This window comes from Saccostrea echinata, unplaced genomic scaffold (assembly GCF_033153115.1).
Source record: "Saccostrea echinata isolate AGI-Se365-2 ecotype Australia unplaced genomic scaffold, CSIRO_AGI_Sech_v1 ptg000054l, whole genome shotgun sequence".
In the NCBI taxonomy this organism is placed as follows: domain Eukaryota; kingdom Metazoa; phylum Mollusca; class Bivalvia; order Ostreida; family Ostreidae; genus Saccostrea; species Saccostrea echinata.
Window position 1 is genome coordinate 56,270,794 of NW_026889803.1, and position 19,164 is coordinate 56,289,957.

The 19,164-nt window shown below is 33.9% G+C and overlaps 1 protein-coding gene across 1 annotated transcript; it reads left to right on the plus strand.

Annotated features, from left to right (window-relative positions):
• Positions 1 to 85: 85 nt before the first annotated feature.
• On the plus strand, positions 86 to 18,449 carry LOC133205372 (probable phospholipid-transporting ATPase IIB). The gene is made up of 26 exons (XM_061341171.1): positions 86 to 183; positions 457 to 651; positions 782 to 923; positions 1,952 to 2,065; positions 3,800 to 3,967; positions 4,564 to 4,710; positions 4,795 to 4,875; positions 5,239 to 5,385; positions 5,672 to 5,761; positions 6,081 to 6,151; positions 6,247 to 6,412; positions 6,553 to 6,609; positions 6,762 to 7,040; positions 8,887 to 9,048; positions 9,211 to 9,303; positions 9,523 to 9,606; positions 9,961 to 10,131; positions 11,484 to 11,672; positions 12,011 to 12,155; positions 12,800 to 12,864; positions 13,066 to 13,154; positions 13,322 to 13,453; positions 15,994 to 16,102; positions 16,222 to 16,279; positions 16,772 to 16,975; positions 17,251 to 18,449. Exons 1-26 carry the CDS (start codon positions 122 to 124, stop codon positions 17,382 to 17,384), a joined length of 3,354 nt encoding a protein of 1,117 aa, XP_061197155.1. The 5' UTR covers positions 86 to 121; the 3' UTR covers positions 17,385 to 18,449.
• The last annotated feature ends 715 nt before the right edge of the window (positions 18,450 to 19,164 follow it).

A 19,164-nucleotide genomic window follows, 5' to 3' on the forward strand; every position in this document is an offset into this window, starting at 1 on the left:
TTTATTGATTAAAAAAATCATGATTCGTAATACTCATTTAATGTTTGATTTCGTTAATTACCGGCAATCTTATGATCATTGATTTATGGGACTAGAATGGCTAGAAAAATATTGAACGCGAATGAGTTTTAGGAACTTCTACGGCACTGCTAAACGATCTCTACGCGGTAAAAGGCGAACAAGGTCTTTATTGTACTTTGATTATTTTAAAATATATTTTTAATGGTCATTTTTTTCTGACGGGGGACAGAAGGGTTTAGAAATACTGTACTGTAGTATCTTTTCATGACCCTGAGTCATAATGGCAATTTTATTATTGGAGGGTATTGTATGATGTATCATGTGATTGATCTAAGTTCCTGATAATTCTCCTAGTTGAGAATGTTATTTCAATAATTCTGTTGACCGATTACCCATAGAGAAATTGTCTGTTACTTATTCCCCATTTGATTTTAGACAGCAATCAAGTGATGATGACACTGAAGATGAAGATGGGACTTGTATGGATGATATGCCACTAATGTATAGTAATGAAGTAAGTTTCAAAATGGATGAGAGTGATTCTCTCGTCAACAGACGACGAAACAGAGGTTTTAATCAGTCCAGGATAGGATACTACATTAATGAAGGATGGGCTAGGTCATGTGGAAGGTAATATTTTACACTGAAAAATTCAACATTTAAAAAGTGGATATTGTTGTTTTTATTTCTTTCATAAAAGAGACCCTTGGAAACATCAACATTATAATGAATCAATTTTATGATCATTGTGTGTGGGTAGGTGTTGGGAGAAGCTGTGCAACAGGAGGAAGGAGTATCATGCAAGGACTGTACCTATAGGACTTCAAAGATCATCAGATGAAAAATATCCAAAGAATGTCATTCGCAATCAGAAATACAGCGTCATTACATTTATACCAAAGGTAGGTAGATACGTGTACTGTCATCACATTTATACCCAAATTAGGCAAGTAAACAGCTGTAGTGAACTGGGTTATATGGACTGTGGATATTGGCCTGGATAGCATAGTGATTAGAACACATAGCCATTGAAGCAGGTATTCCCAATCTCAATTGAGCCATAATTTTCTCCTTTCCTGTTACATTTTGATGTCATGTAACTATGATTTGATCCTGGTTTGATTCACAATCCCTGCAGTGAAGCCATAATTTTCTCCTTTCCTGTTACATTTGATGCTGTATACATATAATTCGAAAATGTAGTGGTTTGTGTTGTGTGGAGGGGGATGTCAGTCTGGATGGCTCAGTAGATAGAGCACCAGAATAGTAAAGTAATGCAGGGGCCTGGGGTTCAATTCCTGGGCCAGTCCATTGGATGATAATGTAAGGAGGGATGAAGGTAGTGCTCTGCATTATATGGACCTTGGACACAAGCTTGGATATCTTAATGGTTAGAGCACCTGAGTAGTAATGCAGGGATTCCCAGTCCAGCCATAATTTTCTAACTTTCCTATTACATAGCCTAGATTCCCTGTCCAGTCATATTACATAGCCTAGATTCCCAGTCCAGCCATAATTTTCTACTTTCCTATTACATAGCCTAATTATAATATACGGTATACATGTACATTCATAATACATGTACAAGTAGGCATGTATACCAGATCATTACATGTATACCAAGGTAAGGCTGTTATATAGCTTCAGTACATTAAACCAAAGGTAGGCAGGTACATACAACATTATTATTATACCAAAGGTAGGAGAATATGATTTTGTAATTTTCCTAAACTTTTATGATATGCTTTTGTTTGTTTTATTTAGAAAAAATTACAAATTACCCTGATAATTTTGTGCATGAAAATATATACCTGTACATGTACTTTACTATGCATGTAACAAATTTTCAAGACAATGTTTAAACTTACATAATGTACAAGATTTTTTTCTCCAGAATATATTCTGTAAGTGAATTATTTGTCATTTTCAGGTCTTATTTGAACAGTTCAAGTTCTTCTTAAATCTGTACTTTCTGGTGATGGCGTTGTCCCAGTTTATACCTGAGATAAGAATTGGCTACCTCTACACATACTGGGGGCCTCTTGTAAGTACCACACATACTCAACACATAATGGTGACCTTTGGTAAGTACCACACACACAATTAGTTACCTGTACACATACTGGGGACCACTTGTAAGTACCATGCATACAAGTGGCTACCTCTACACATACTGGGGACCTCTGGTAAGTATCAAACACACAGTGGCTATCTCTACACATACTGGGGACCTCTGGTAAGTAAAACACACACAGTGGCTACCTCTACACGTACTGGGGACCTCTAGTAAGTACCAAACACACACATGTGGTTACCTCTACATGTACTGGGGACCTTTGGTAAGTACCACACACACACAGTGGCTACCTCTACACATACTGGGTACCTGGTAAGTATCACACACACAGTGACTACCTCTACACATACTGGGTACCTGGTAAGTACCATACACATAGTTGCTACCTCTACACATACTGGGTACCTGGTAAGTACCATACACACAGTGGCTACCTCTACACATACTGGGCACCTGGTAAGTACCATACACACAGTGGCTACCTCAACACAAACTGGGTACCTGGTAAGTACCATACACAGAGTGGCTACCTCTACACATACTGGATACCTGGTAAGTACCATACAGAGTGGCTACCTCTACACATACTGGATACCTGGTAAGTACCATACACAGAGTGGCTACCTCTACACATACTGGGTACCTGGTAAGTACCATACACACAGTGGCTACCTCTACACATACTGGGTACCTGTTAAGTACCACACACACAATGGCTACCTTAACATGTACTGGGGACCTCTGGTAAGTACCACACACATGCAGTGGCTACCTCTATACATACTGGTTACCTCTGGTAATACGACACACACACAGAATTGTTCCTAACCTTTGAAAGAAAATAGTCAATGTTTCAAATACTTTATACATTAATAGTTACCGGCATATCTAAAGTAACTCAACATTACATGAATCTAAAGTAAGTTTAGCTATGTTTATTAGAATGTCAACTTTGATGATTTTTATTTGTGGTTTGTGTTAAAATACTAGAATCCCTGACAATTGTATGTGAATTACAGCTTATCTAGTTTATATAGGAATAGTATGTAACATTGTTATACCACCAAGTTCTCATTATAAGGAAATAAATAGAGTCTATATATATTTGTTTACCCTGCCCAGCTGTTACTTAAACAAGTATCCTTCTTGGCAGATGTTGCCTCTGTTTCATTACCTTTCGCGTTCAGTTATTGATAACCACAGAATGACATATAAACCTATACTTACAACTAGGTTGCCTTTTTCTATGCTATGCTTTTCTGATGAATATAATTTTAAATGCCTAACTCATAAATTTCATTTAAATTTCAGAACAGTCTTAATAAATGGTTAAAAAAAATCATTACCTAGATATAGACGTAAATTGACATTAATGTCATTTAGAAATGTTCTTAATTATAATAAAATCATTGTTAATTTATTTAGTTAAATAATGTAGAGTTTGATACATGCTTTTTAATGATGCATCTGACCTATGGTTTACACTTCAGTGACTGTGAAGTGAAAAAGAACTTGAATAAATTGATTTTTGGAAAGAGGAATTAGTTCTGCTAGGACAGCTCTAGTTTGTTGCTTTGTTAGAAATGAAATCTTTTTAATTCAAGAATTTGAGCAAGGCTCAAGTCTTAATCTGATAATAACAAGCACAATATATAAACACTTGTCTAGATGACCTGCAATATAATTCTTGTCACATTTTAGGGTTTTGTGATTTTTGTTACGATGTGCCGTGAGGCCCTCGATGATTACAGAAGATACAGACGTGACAAAGAAGCCAACTCGCAGAAATTCCGTAAGCTAACACGAGATGGCATGGTACCAGTTCCCAGCAGTAACATCAGAGTGGGCGATCTTATTGTGGTCGATAAGGTATCATATTGATTTTATTACCTGTGATATATATTGATCTGTATTTGTTGACATTTTTGGATTTTATTACCTGTGATATATATTGATCTGTATTTGTTGACATTTTTGGATACTTTCTTATGATGACTCTTATTCAGATTGTTGTTGTCTCGGATCAGTATGTGTCAGTTGACCTAGTTTTCTTGTTTCCATTTTGTTTTGGATTAGCCTATGCCAGTCAACAAAATTCTCTGATATCAAGGATCAAGTAGTGCCAACTGACATGGTTTTCTTGTTTTTTTTTAAGATCAGCCAGTGCCAGCTGACATGGTTTTCTTGATTTTTAGGAATCAGCAAGTTCAAGCTGACATAGTTTTCTTGATTTTTAGGATTAATGAGTGCCGACTATCATGATTTTCTTGTTTTATTTTTTTAGGATCAGCAAATGGAGGCTGACGTGATTTTCTTGTTTTATTTTTAGGATCAGCGAGTGCAGGCTGACATAATTTTCTTATTTTCTTTTTTAGAATCGGTGAGTGCTGGCTAACAGGATTTTCATGTTTTATTTTTAGGATCAGTGAGTGTCGACTGACATGGTTTTCTTGTTTTATTTTTAGGATCAGCGAGTGCCAGCTGACATGGTTTTCTTGAGGACCACAGAGAAGACAGGTGCTTGTTTCATCAGAACAGATCAGCTGGATGGAGAGACAGACTGGAAACTAAAGCTAGCAGTACAAAGCACCCAGAAACTTCATGTCAATGTGGTGAGTTGTAACTTTTGTCAGAACTGTGGTATTAAGATAAACAAATGTATATGAATGACATCTCCAAAAACCACTCCTTTGCAGGATATTTTGGATATAACAGCAGAGGTGTATGCTGAGGCTCCTCAGAAAGACATTCACAGTTTTGTTGGTACATTTAAACGGGTGAGTATTGTCATCTTTCTTGTTTTGTGTTTGTTATTCATCACTTCATTAATATATAATTTCATTTTAGGTATAGGGATAGTTTAAGGATACTTTATCAGTGAAATATGTTTATATCTACTTTTTATATCCTAAGTCTCATGTTGATAGTTATTGATTTCTCATCGATCTAAATGTGATGATAATATAGTGACTGATACCAAAGTAATATTGTAACTGAGTATAAAGTATTTCATCTATATACAATACTTATCATACTTATCATTGTCAATGACAAACTTTTATTCAAAAGTCAGAAACTAGGAACTCACAGAAGCTCACTAATTAAGATTGTACCACAGACGTGTGTTTGTATTGTTACAGTATGATGAACCTGTAGAAGACTCACTCAGTGTTGAGAATACTCTCTGGTCCAATACTGTAGTAGCCTCAGGGTCAGCCCTGGGGGTGGTGATATACACAGGGTCAGAGACTCGTAGTGTAATGAACACCTCCCAGCCACCATCCAAGGTACAAGTCATAGTATGCCTCATCAGGATTTATTTAAAATCTAACTTGACCAGTTATTTTGTTTACAAAAAATCATAACACTGTATAATTTTACACCTTGTACAGTTTTGTTTCATGAATAATTCTCTCAGGATCAGTTCTAAATTTTGAAAAATTTAATTTTTCCCTTCAGAATGTAAAATCATGTGACTAATTAACTATTTTAAATACAAGTACACAAACTACTGGTACCTGTTAATAATGGGAATATGTTTATGTTAATGGGAATATCTCTCTTGTTCTGTAGGTTGGTCTCCTGGATCTAGAAGTCAACACACTGACTAAGCTGTTGTTTTTTGCTGTAATAATTTTGTCTGTGGTTATGTTAGCTCTAAAGGTAAGACTTCATTTAAACTCACAAGTTTGTAAATGTTGCATGTGTAAGTCTTCATTTAAATTCAGTAAGGCATCATTTAAATACAAAAGTACATGTATGGAGATTCAAAGACTGTCCTAAACTCAAAGATTTATAAAGGAAAGAGTTTAATTTCACAGTTCTGTAGAGTACATGTATTTTTATGCGATTGTAATCAGTAAAGGAATTTGTTAAAACTTTGTATAGTTTACTATAGTGTTAAATTTTGTTTGAGTGAAAGAAATATCTGAGATATAAATACAGTATGTATGAGTATCTGATGTTATGTTTTTAATTTCAGGGATTTGATGGCCCCTGGTACAGATATCTCTTCAGATTTATACTTCTCTTCTCTTACATTATTCCTATCAGGTAGTACAAAAATCTGAAAATAGTCATAGTTTTTGTTATATGTATACATTTGCACTTTATGCCAATAGCTTCGTGTCTTTCAATTTTTTGTCTAGTTTGCGAATCAATCTGGACATGGGGAAGGCAGCATACTCATTCATGATCCAGCGAGATAAATCAATCCCAGAAACCATTGCTCGTAGCACCACGATTCCAGAGGAATTAGGCCGTGTTAGCTACCTCATGTCTGACAAAACTGGCACACTCACACAAAATGAAATGGTAATTGACCTGAGTACAACTCATCTCTTCCACTGAAATGTGTACAACTCACTTGCATAAATACGGTGCTGTAGTTTGCTCATTGAGATAATTGCCTGCTAATGTTTAGAAATAAAGATTAATTTTCTGTGTTTTGATAGGTTTTCAAGAAACTACATCTGGGAACTGTGTCATTTACCCCTGAAACAATGGATGAGGTAAAAATTCATTTTGTTCACATTGTTTATCAGAAGTATAATTTATCGCTCAAATACAGAGGTTATTTCAATATTTGATATTGATACTCCAGCAATTAATTGAAGAATTTGTTATTTGAAATAAATTTATACTGAAATACCTGCACATGTAGGTACAGTCCCATTTGAGAACCACATTTGCTCAACAACAAAAGGAGGCACAACCATCCCAGCAACCTTTCTTAGGTCCCTCCATGACCCCCTCTCGTAGTGGTGGTCCCGTACGAAGGACAGTGATCACCCGAGTGTTTGAGGCAGTCAGGGCACTTGCTCTGTGTCACAACGTGACTCCAGTGTATGAGGAGAGTGAGAATAGTGATGTTGGATACGAAACTGAGGCTGATCAACAGAGTCAGCAACAGGTGGTGTACCAGGCTTCCAGTCCTGATGAGGTCAGTACCAAAGAGAGGCTGATAGAATGCTGATTGTAATAGTGGCTTGATGTTAAGTTAGTAAATATTGCAACTGTCAAACACAGTCAGCATAAAGTTTTGAATTTAAAAAATGCCTGATTATTGATGGGATTCGCATAAGTATCCATATAGCTGAGTATGTAAAAAATGGGATGGTGTTGTCTTTTTCTTCTTGTCTGTTTATCTGTCCACAACCTGATCATAAATATTTCACTCCAGACATGACAAAAGAATGTAAAAAATATGAAGATTACATTTGGTTATTTGTTTAAGATTTAGTTTTTATGGTGAGTGGTCAAAAATGAAATTCCTACAAAAATTGTATGTTTTTCTAAAATACATGTAAATCTTGTAAAATCTAGCATTATCACTGAACAATCACAATTTCTTTCCTGTGTTAGTATTTCCTTGATGTTTGATATAGGTTCCTCTGGTGACTTTTTTGTATTATTACTTCCTTGATGTTTGTGATACTAGTACATGTACAAATGTGTGTAGATTTTTACCCCTTCCTTCATTTCTTAGAGGATGCTGTTTACTTTCTGTATTTTAATGGCTGAAGGAGCTGAGACAATAGCCATTTGTGAGATGTATGAAAACTCTTTGGAATATGGGCCATATCTCAAGAATAATTGGCATTTATCATATTTATCACAAAGTAGGCTCGGGTCAAGGGCTTTTATCAATATTATACAAAGGAATATGACCATTAAACAAGAAGAGGTAATTTGGGAATAAATGTTTTAAAAAAGGAGTACCAGGTAGTTACTCTAAAATCTTCTGAAGAAACAGTGTCTAGGGCAGATTTATGCCAAACTTGTACAGAAGGATGAGGCTTTATTGTGAATTTGTTCAAGGCATTAACTAGGGGAAAGGATGTGATTTCAAGATCACTCTAAATTGACATAAAATGATAAGATCATCAAATTTTATCAGGTGATGCATCTTGGGGTCTCTGTGTGTAACAACCCAAAAGTACAATGAAGGTCATTCTGACATACATTTAGAATTTTGCAGTTGTCTACTTTCAGTTTTATGCATATGTTGAACACTGTGATGGATAGTGTCATGAAATCTTGCAATATAATCATCATCAGGTCTCAAGGTGTGTCATCCAAAATACAGGTCACAGTGACCTGCTTTTGGAATTTTCAGCTATTCATTTTCAAATATTTACATTTCCAATACATTTTCCTTAAGATTCTTTGCAAATTAGAAGACTGTTCATTTTCTCATGAACTACAATGGGTGAGCATGAATATCTCTATTGTTTCATCATAATACCATACTTGACATCAAAACTATAGTGCAAACTGTTTTGTTTTAAAAATGACAGTTGAATTGTGGCAACTCATCAGAAAAATAATGTAAATATAAGAAATGAATTTAATTTTTGAAGATTCATGAGGTACATGAACTACGACGCTTCACGCTGGCATATTTATCATGAAGCGCTGACGCGCTTCATGAAATATGCCAGTGTGAAGTGTCGTAGTTCATGTCCTCATGAATCTTCAAAAATTAAATTCATTTCTTAAATGTTATTTTTTTGTAATAGATACATTATACATGTAAATGTATCTCTTAAGTCTACCAGCAATAATTTAATCCTCTCCGATATTTTAAATCTGAAGTCCTCCCCTCCCCCCCCCCCCCCTCCCCTACACACCCACACACTATGCACACTATGAGGTCTTGGATCAACCATGTCATTTGATGCACCTTGGAAACTAAAACACTTTGAATTTTTTGCTTGTTTTGCATTTTATCAGAAGAGTATTCTAAGCCTCTGGAAATCTTGTTGTATTCTCAGTGTTCATTATAGGTTGCTTTGGTTACCTGGACAGAGAGTGTTGGTCTGACTTTACTGAAGAGAGATCTGAATTCCATGCAGCTGAGAGCTCCTAATGGTTCAGTCATTACCTACCATATTCTCCACATCTTCCCCTTCACATCAGAGACCAAGAGAATGGGGATCATTGTTAAAGTATGTTCTTCTTTTTTCATTGATATTGTCATTTATAGTTAAGGTACCATGTATTCTGGTGTGTCTTTTTTAAACTTAAAATTTATACAATGATTATATATATTAACTAAATTTTCAAATCTTCGAAAAATCTGTATTATAATAATTTTTTTTATTTATCAGGAAGAGAAAACAGGAGAGATTTCTTTTTACATGAAAGGTGCTGATGTTGTAATGCAGACAATTGTGCAATATAATGATTGGTTAGAAGAAGAGGTAGGACACCTATGTTATATATATTATTGTGTGCTTCATTAAACTTTTTCTTTAATGTTTTCCCATCATTAAGATCAAAGTTACAATAATGATATTAACTGCCCTAATGATGAATTGTAGCATGATAAAAGCATATCATAAGATGTATTTATGCAGTCATCCCAGTAGTGCAACATTTTGATATAATTATTGGTACAACATGGCATTTTTTTAAAACAGTGTGGAAATATGGCAAGAGAGGGACTCAGAACTCTTGTTGTTGCTAAAAAAATATTGACAGAAGATCAGTACCAAGAATTTGATGTAAGTCTCTTTATTATTAATTAAATTGATGCAAGAGTTTTCTTGTACCTTATATACTCACCTATAAGTTGATCCGCCTATAAGTCGGTTGTATTTTTTAAGCTTAAATTAGAGGGATTGACCTGTTAAAATACCAATCTTTTTATAACTTATGTATAAGTCGGATACAGAGTTTTGGACCAAAGTTTAACTCCTAAAAAACCGACTTATAGGCGAGTATATACCGTATGTAAAAAAAAAACAAAAAAAAAAAAAACAATATTTTTAAAGATCTTGTGAAAAACAAAATATTTTGTTTTAAGCTAATTTTTTTTTTTTTTGTTGAAAATTTAATTCCTCTGTGATGTATTACAGACTCGCTATCATCAAGCCAAAATGAGCATTCAGGACAGAAATGTTAAAATACAGGGAGTGATTGAGAGTTTAGAGAGGGACATGGAGTTGTTATGTCTGACTGGTGTGGAGGATAAACTACAGGAAGGTGTTAGACCTACACTGGAAATGCTGAAAAATGCTGGCATTAAGGTAGATAGATGTATAATACTAGTATTTCAACACTGCAAATAGAGTCACCAATTCATAATATACCGTATAAGTAGAAATTTTAATTAGGACTTTATTTTGGTATTTTTAGCAAAGGTGTTGAGATCGCTAAAATTGAATATTGCTAACAATTTATTCTGCATTGAAGGTTACCGTAGTCTTTTTAGGCATTATTAAATCCTAAAATTACTAAAATTTAAAACTTATTTTTAAGAACAAATCACTAAATTTGTGTCTTGCTAAAATTTCCACTTCTATGGTATATCTAAGATTATTGAATTTTTAAAGTTCAACTTAAATTTGCAAAGGAAAAGGAAATGCACAAAATATTTGAATCCATTATCAGGTACATTTCCCTGTATAATGGTTATGCAAGGATCAATGTCGGTAACAATTGTATCTCAAGCCAACCAATTTAATCATGAAATGGGGAGATTTCTAGAGTTGTTGGAGTCTTTGGTAGAAGGAATCAAAATGCAAACATTCCAGGACAGTTGTTAGGTGCAGTGTAGGACTGAATTAAAACAGAATTTTTTTTTGGAAGACAGAAAATATTCAATGGCCTATCAAAGGACCAAAGTACAACAAACGGAACTTCAGAAATTGATAGATACATGTATAGGGTATGTTTTTAGGTCACCTGAGTCACTCTGGTTTTTGTCTGTTTTTGTGCATTGTCAGGCATCCGTGAACATTTGAACATTTTCAGCTTCTTCTCTGGAAGTGCTTAACCAATTTTGGCATATAGCATCATGTCAAAGGGGGACAAAAAGTATGCATTCATGGCCCTTGCCTCCCTGCCCTCCCCAGGGCCTGAAGGATGGGGCCAAAACCATCAAAATTAATGCAATCTTCAAAAATCTATTTAGTTTAGTTTGAATTAGTTCAAGTATACAAAATGTTTTAAAACTTTGGGAGGTTTTTAACAAGTTTTCTTTCTGAAATAGCATTTTAAAAATATACATTTGGTGTTTTTTTTTCTTCTCTTGTGTGCCGACTATGATTTGAAGTTACATGTGAAATCTCTGATGGAAAATTTAGTAAATTTAGAAAGCTTTTGCTATGGAGAAAGAAAACATTTTATCAATAATATTTTTTTTAATGACTTCATAGATTTTGTAATAAATGACAGGAGGAATTGCTGAAAATAAGATGAATTATTGAATTCATTTACGTAATAAAGTAATCATTGTTTTGCTATGCAATGAAATCTTGGATGTTGAGACTCTACTCTGATATCTCCACATTTTCCAATAGTCCCACCGATATCTCAATACCAAAGTTTACCTTTAATTTCATAATACAACTTGGTTAATGACTTTATGCCTTTGTAGGTGTGGATGTTGACAGGAGATAAACTAGAAACTGCTATTTGTATCGCTAAGAGTTCTAAGCTTGTGTCCAGGACACAGGACATTCACATCTTTGGAGTGGTCAGTGGCCGGACCGAGGCTCATTTACAGCTGAACGCACTGAGGAGAAAGCAGGACAATGCCTTAATAATCACAGGAAACTCACTACAGGTAATGACCTCAGTATTCTAAAAATACATCTCATTATCTCGAACTCTATGGGGCAGAGGAAATTCAAGAGATATCCAAGGATTCAAGACATCCATGTTAAATAGATAAAGAAATAGTGATTGGGACTTCCAACTTAATTTGGCATATCCATAGTATTAGAGATATTGGTGTTTGAGATACCAAACAACTGTAATTTTCATCAAATCTTCATTAAGTGTTGTCACATTTTAAGTTTAACATCAGACTTTATGAGAAAACTTTGCATAGTTTTAGTTGTTTTTTCTTCTTATAATTTTGTGTTGTAAAAGGACATTGGTTACCGGGTATTTGATTGACAGGTGTGTCTGAAATACTATGAGCATGAGTTTGTCGAGCTAGCCTGTCAGTGTCCATCTGTTGTTGTTTGTCGATGTTCACCAACTCAGAAAGCAGACATTGTGAAACTCTTACAGAACCACACCGGGAAACGCACATGTTCCATAGGTAATTAACTAAAATGAAAATCCTACAAAACCACACCAAGAAACACACATGTTCCATAGGTAATTGATTAAGTAGAAACTCCTACAGAACCACACCTGCACATTTCATACATGTGTAGGTATTTTAATTTAGTACAAACATCTACAGAACCACTCAGGGAAATGTACATTCCATTGGTAATGATTATTGATTGGATAATTAAGAAGAAACAAAATTCCTACAGAACCACCTTGGGAAACACACATGTTCCATAGATCAAACTCCCACAGAATTGCAATGGGAAATGCACATGGTTCATAGGTTATTGTTATTGTCTAATTAAGCAGACTACTGTATACAGGGAAATTTTCACCCCCATTTTATTTTTGCCCCTTTTGCCCTACTCACAGGTGGGTGAATTTGAAACGGGACAAATTCAAAGAACATATATATTTCTTAAACAGAACTGTGACTGGGCGAATTTAAAATGGAGCAAAATTGCTTGCACGTGTGAAAGGGCAAAAATAACATGGGGTGAAAATAAACCTGTATACAGTATTTCTGATTATTTGCCCCTGTGTAGAAAGTTGATTGAAAAATATCTGCAACAGATTTCATACCATGTTGTACTATAGTTAATAAAATGTAAACCTTTTAATTTATAGGGGATGGAGGAAATGATGTCAGTATGATCCAGGCAGCTAATGTTGGTGTTGGAATTGTGGGTAAAGTAAGTAAACACATCTCTGTCACTTCAAAGTCAGCTAATGTGTTATGTATTCACAAAAACAAACTGTATTTTTAATTTTTTTAAAAATTCAAATCCTAATGTCTGTCATGGTAAAATTTTATTGAATTCTGTATGATGCCTCTTATCCAAGTGATGTAATTATAGTGGAAGATGTGATTATTTTCTTGTATTATGTTGTAGGAAGGAAAACAGGCCTCACTAGCTGCTGATTTCTCTATCACTCAGTTTAGTCATATCGGGAGGCTTTTAATGGTGCATGGCAGAAACAGGTCAGAAACTAGGGGGAAATCAATTTTGTAAAAAATGGCAGAGAATTCTTCTGGTTGAATAACTTCAAATCAGTTATTTAATTTCTTGACATGAGGAACCTGATTATTGACAAACAATGAGTATTTTGTGTTTGCCTTCATTTTATGAGAGCCTCTTTTATTTTCAGCTACAAGCGTTCAGCCTCCCTCAGTCAGTTTGTCATGCATCGAGGCCTCATCATCTCCACAATGCAGGCTGTATTCAGCTCTGTTTTCTACTTTGCTTCCATTGCTTTATTTCCTGGTTTCCTTATGATTGGGTAATTACAGTCAAACTTGTCATAGCGGTCACCTTTATCCAGCGGTCACCTGTCCTATGCGGTCATTTTATTTCCTCCCAATGAATTTTCCTATATAATGTAACTCTATTTAGCAGTCACCTGCGTAACGCGGTCATCAAATTTCATGTAAAATCGCCTTTTTACCTCGTATATAGCGGCAATTTTGTCCAATCACATGACCAGATCTAAAGTCAGGTGACTCCCAATTTTTGTCACTAATGTAAATAATTGGTCTTGTGTGGAGTGAAATCATGGAAAAAATAATTGGCCTTATTAAAACCATTTAAAATATTGGATAATCTATTTATTTTTTTTAACAAAACTAAACAAGGGTGCTTGTGACTGAAAAGGTTAAATTATCAGGAAAACGGACTTACGAGAATCTTAATCTTATTTAATTGGAATATAGTTTAAAAAATTCTGAATAATACACAAGGCATCCTTATTTATCTATTAATGGATACAATAATTAGGTGTTTCCTAATTATTAGTTTACGTTTGGCATGCTCAACTACGATAGGTGTAATTGTGTAAACGCATGACAGGCCGATTTTAACACATAGGAAACATATTATTTGTAGAAGCCCTAATTAATGGTTTTGTATACTCAATGTGTCCTGATTATCTCGTGATTTTCAATTAGGTAAGACGACCGTTAGGATTAGTCACGCTTCATTGCTCACAACACCTGTGAATTTGATATCAGTTTGTATTATGCACTGCTTTGATAAACTGAGAATATTATGACTTGTCTGTTTATTACGCTACTATTTATGTATTGTTAAACATACAATTATCAGAACTAACTAAACTTGTTTTTAGAGGCAGTTTAGATAAAAAATACATTATATTTTATTCATGGCACAACATGATAATGTAATCTTATAATAAAAGAAAGTTTTGTTGTTGTTTGGAGGGAGGATAATGCAATGCCCTACTGTATTAGACTCAATATATTTTTGTTGGAGTCATCAAACTTAGCTTGAACTTAACCTTGAGACTATTTAAATTTCTAAAAAAAATCTAACTGAGACCATTGATGTCCAAAACACATCTTTCTTTAATATTCTATGATGTAGTGTTTCAAAACTCAGAACTTACATAAATTACAAAAGAATTTTTCATGAAAAAAGATGAACCTCTTTTCAAAGGTCACCTCTCTATAAAGGTCACTTTTAATGGTTCCCGCAGGTGACTGCTTAATACAGGTTTGACTGTATTATTATTAAATATCACATTTCATATCTGACAAAAATATAAATGTATGTGTTAGAAACTGTATAAAGAGAGAAAAATCTGTTTCACATTTTGAACTCCCATTTTAATGAAGAATGTTCTTTAATCAGGATCTTTAAATTATTCTAAAATCCATATTCTCCAGAAATTCCTTGTTCAGCAGGAGTATACTATTAAATGCTGCAGTTATACTGAACATCCTATTTCAATTTTATAAGCTCTACTGTGTTGATAACAAGAGGAGTTTATGCATTGGTTAAATGTTTATCATCTGTCTGTCAGGCATCTGGGAAAAAAAAACAAAATCAAAATGATACTCCTTCCAAAATTCTGGGTAAGTATACAAGTAGACTACAAAAAGATACATACCGGTACATATGTTATTCAATTTGTCAATTTTTAATTTTTAACAATATTGCATTGGATGCTAAAATACAAGAATATTCTACATGTATATTACATGTATTTTCAAATTGCTACTTTTCTTATAGTTTAGGCTTGATTTTAAGTGCAGTTTGATACTTTATTTCCGATACTGAAAGATACATATTGTAATTCTTTTTATCAAATTTGAATTTGGAACAGTGTTCCCTTGGTTTCTTAGAAAAATGGTCAGTTGAATTTATCCAAAATGCTACTCCTCAGTTTTAGCCAAATTTCAATATCAGTACAACTTGGTACACATGTAGATTACATCAAGGTACAAAATTCTACCTTCAAATTTTTAATTTCCCTGAGGATATTGCCATGGCTATTTACAAGATAATCATCATTAAACTATTCAAAAAAAAAAGAATTCTTACAGTTATGGTTTGAGTCAGGTAAAAAACAAGTAGATTATATCACCATATACAGTCAAACCTCGTTATCTCGAACTCAATGGCACCAAGAAAAAACTTCGAGATATCCAAGGGTAAGAGATATTGAGGGTAAAATACTTAAAGAAAAAGTGCTTGGGACTTCCACATCACTTCGACATATCCATGGTATTCGATATATCAGTGTTCGAGATACACTGAAATTTAACTGTATGTTTTAATTTCAAAGTTTTTTTTTTCTTTCAATGTGTGATGTTGCCATAGTTACTATAGTAAATAGGATAAACTGTAGGTACTCCTAAAGTTTTCATTTGATTCAATTAAAACCTTAAGTTCAAGTCATCTGATATAAAACAAAAAAATCTAAAACTTTAAAAATATGAAATGTGAGTGTCCAAGTGTCACTTTTCTCTCAGTTGAAACCAGTAGAGCTCCAGTCTCATCAGAGACTTCTAATTGTTACAGTTATGCTACAGTATATACAATGTACCCCGTGTTTTCTCTGGTGCTGGATAAGGATGTTTCCGCGGAGACGGCCATGACCTATCCTGAACTGTACAAGGAACTGGTCAAGGTAACAGAATACTCTACTGTTCCTTCTCATATTTTGATTCTATCTTTTTAATCGAATGTTTTGGAAGTTTTTGGCAGTAATCCTGAGTGCTTCATTAATGTTTGTATGCTTTGTTTCAGGGGAGATCACTTTCATTTAAAACATTTTTCCTGTGGGTTCTTATAAGTATTTATCAAGGTAAGTTATGAAGTATTATATCAGATACTCTTTGAATAATCAACCTTTTCAGTGATTGTTCACATACTGTCAATGTGTAAATGTTTGCTTGTGGGAAATTTTTGCCAATTCTGCGATTAGTAAAGTTTCACAAAATCTATCGGCATTTGAACGGTTTCATATAAGGAACCATACTAAACAACAAACGTACACAATTTGTATATTCTTAATTAACTTCCACAAAAATAGTCCCTACGCATATGCTTTTTTTTCCGTAGACATTGCAGAAGTTTACCTTGTAAAAATATCTTACAGTACATATGGAGGTGTAAAAATACATTTGTAGATTATTATTAAATATTATGCTAAAATCTCTTCATTATCTATAGCACATGAAATATGCATGGAATTTAAAATATCTTTACATTATTCACTAGAAGGTAAATCAAACATGTACAGTGATTTGGGGAAATGAGTGTAAAATATTTTGACCTGATCCACATCTGATTACAGGTGGTATCATTATTTACGGTGCTCTGTGGCTGTTTGATGAAGACTTCGTTCATGTTGTGTCCATTACATTTACCTCCCTCATTTTGACTGAGCTGCTCATGGTGGCGTTGACAATAAGAACATGGCACTGGGCAATGGTTGTTGCTGAAGTATTCAGTTTAGCCATTTATATTTTATCACTTGTCGTACTGCGTAATTACTTTGGTAAGTTTCTTTTCCCTGGAGAGAGTATTGTTTAGGTTATGCAGGCAAAAAAAACAATCTTATTGGGGGGGGGGGGGGCTTTAAAATATGTATCTTAAAGCTCATTTTGTAAATTTTTCAATATGATTGATACGTGCTCTACAAAAATATATCTCATTCATTTTGTATATATGTGTATACTTGTATCGATGTGATATACCTGTATGGAGTAAGTGTTATATTCATTTTCCAACCTAAAAAAAAGATTCATTGTATATTAATTGTTTTCATTTTAGATGGGACGTTCTTGAGGACATGGGATTTTATCTGGAAGGTAGTGGTCATCACGTCAGTCAGCTGTATACCCTTGTATATCCTAAAATACATACGAAAGAAATTCTCTCCACCAGTCTATGCCAAGCTTACTTGAGATTGTGTGCTATAGAATGCCAAGCTTACTTGAGACTATGTGCTATAGAGAAAGGAATAACAGGGTCTGGATCATTTTGGAAAACTATTTCTTACAAGAAGTGTCTCTGAATCAATGAACAAGAAAACCATCAGTACATAGGAATATTTGTGCAATTTCATTTACTTTTTTTAGACATACTTGAATTCCATCCTATTTGGCTGTGTGATAGCATTCCTCTCTATGCTTGTAAAATACGATCTATAATTCATTACAGTACTCTAGTGTCTGTATGACTGTAGATTACATTTTATCTGTAATTCATTACAAGTAATCTCAATATTCCCAGTGCTATGTATATTCTTCATGTAAGGCCTGTAACAGCAAATTCAAATATTACCTTTGATGCTATTTTTTCTCAAAGAGGTTAAATCCACTTGTACAATCAATATACGAGTAATGGCGAATTTTACTAGACAATATCGTTCTTTTTCTTTACAGTTCATATATATTTTTTTCATGCATACATTTTTTAATTTATTATGTTAATCATGAATTTACAATTTTGTTTATGTTTTTTTTTTACCCCCGCTCCGAAGGAGAGGGGGATATACTGTTTTACCCTTGTGTGTCTAGCTGTCTGTGTGTCAGTGTGTATGTCGGTATCAAATTTCCATCACAGTTTTCTCAGCAACTATTCATCACAGATGCTTAAAATTTTAGCACATTCTTTGTTTAGGCATGCCATATGATGGGATTCATTTTTGTATGAATTCAATGTCAACATGAGAGGGTATATTCACAACAGAGCCGGGGTATTACTAGTGAGCATTTGCTCACAGACTTCTTGTTTTTTGTAAAATGAAACTGAGAGTAAATTATGGAATGCTTTTAAGTTATCACCAGTTTATTTATTGATACATGTATTTAAATATTGGCTGAAATACCATGTACCTATCATTACTTTGTTTTTATTGATACACATTCTACCAATAATGTAGACTGCTATATCTTTGATGTGACCATAAACTTTTCTTTTTAGTGGTGTTCGGTTCACCTCTGAAGAATAAATGACATATAAATTGTTGTGTTCTGTTTTTACAAGTACACTACCACATTAATGTGGATGGACGTTTCACTGCAAGTCATTAAGTGAAAAAATTGATACATATTGGACATTTAATTAATCAGGGATGAATACTTTGGTTCGGTTTGTATCCTAAAAGATTGTACAACTGCATAGTTGGGTTTCAGAACCTTTTACTTGTCTTACTACATTAAGCATAGCCTGCTGCAAACTGCAGAGATTTTTTTCCCTCGGAAATAGGGTCGGCTACTTGATACTGAAGGCAATTAAGTACATTTGTATTTAATTCACGATTACTTCACTTTTCTCATCTTGCTCTGAAGTACTATTGTACAATCTTCAAATGCTCAGCAAATAACCCCCCCCCCACCTTTACCCGACTGTGAATATCATATTGCAATATACTACTACTACTACTAATAATAATAATACATGTAATACTTAATTTAAAGGTGACCAGGCCTAAAGACCATAAATTGATAATAGACTTAAGTCAAAATTTTGATTTTAAATATTTCTAGTTCCATTTAACATATATGCATAAAATCTGACAGATTTTTATAATACACAAATTCAAACACATTGAAAATTTTGATTTCATTATCCAAATTATTTCAGAGTTTAGTACTTCACATTTTCTTGCTAATACATGTAGTGTCATTATATTATACTAATTAATATATTTTTATACTGTATATCATTTTGATAAGATAT

Bases quoted from the DNA above. Each gene is read 5' to 3' on its own strand.
- LOC133205372 (XM_061341171.1), top strand. From the start codon at position 122: ATGAGTTTTAGGAACTTCTACGGCACTGCTAAACGATCTCTACGCGGT. The intron at 3,968-4,563 runs GTATCATATTGA...TTTTATTTTTAG, and splicing joins ATCTTATTGTGGTCGATAAG to GATCAGCGAGTGCCAGCTGA. The intron at 12,865-13,065 runs GTAAGTAAACAC...ATTATGTTGTAG, and splicing joins GTGTTGGAATTGTGGGTAAA to GAAGGAAAACAGGCCTCACT.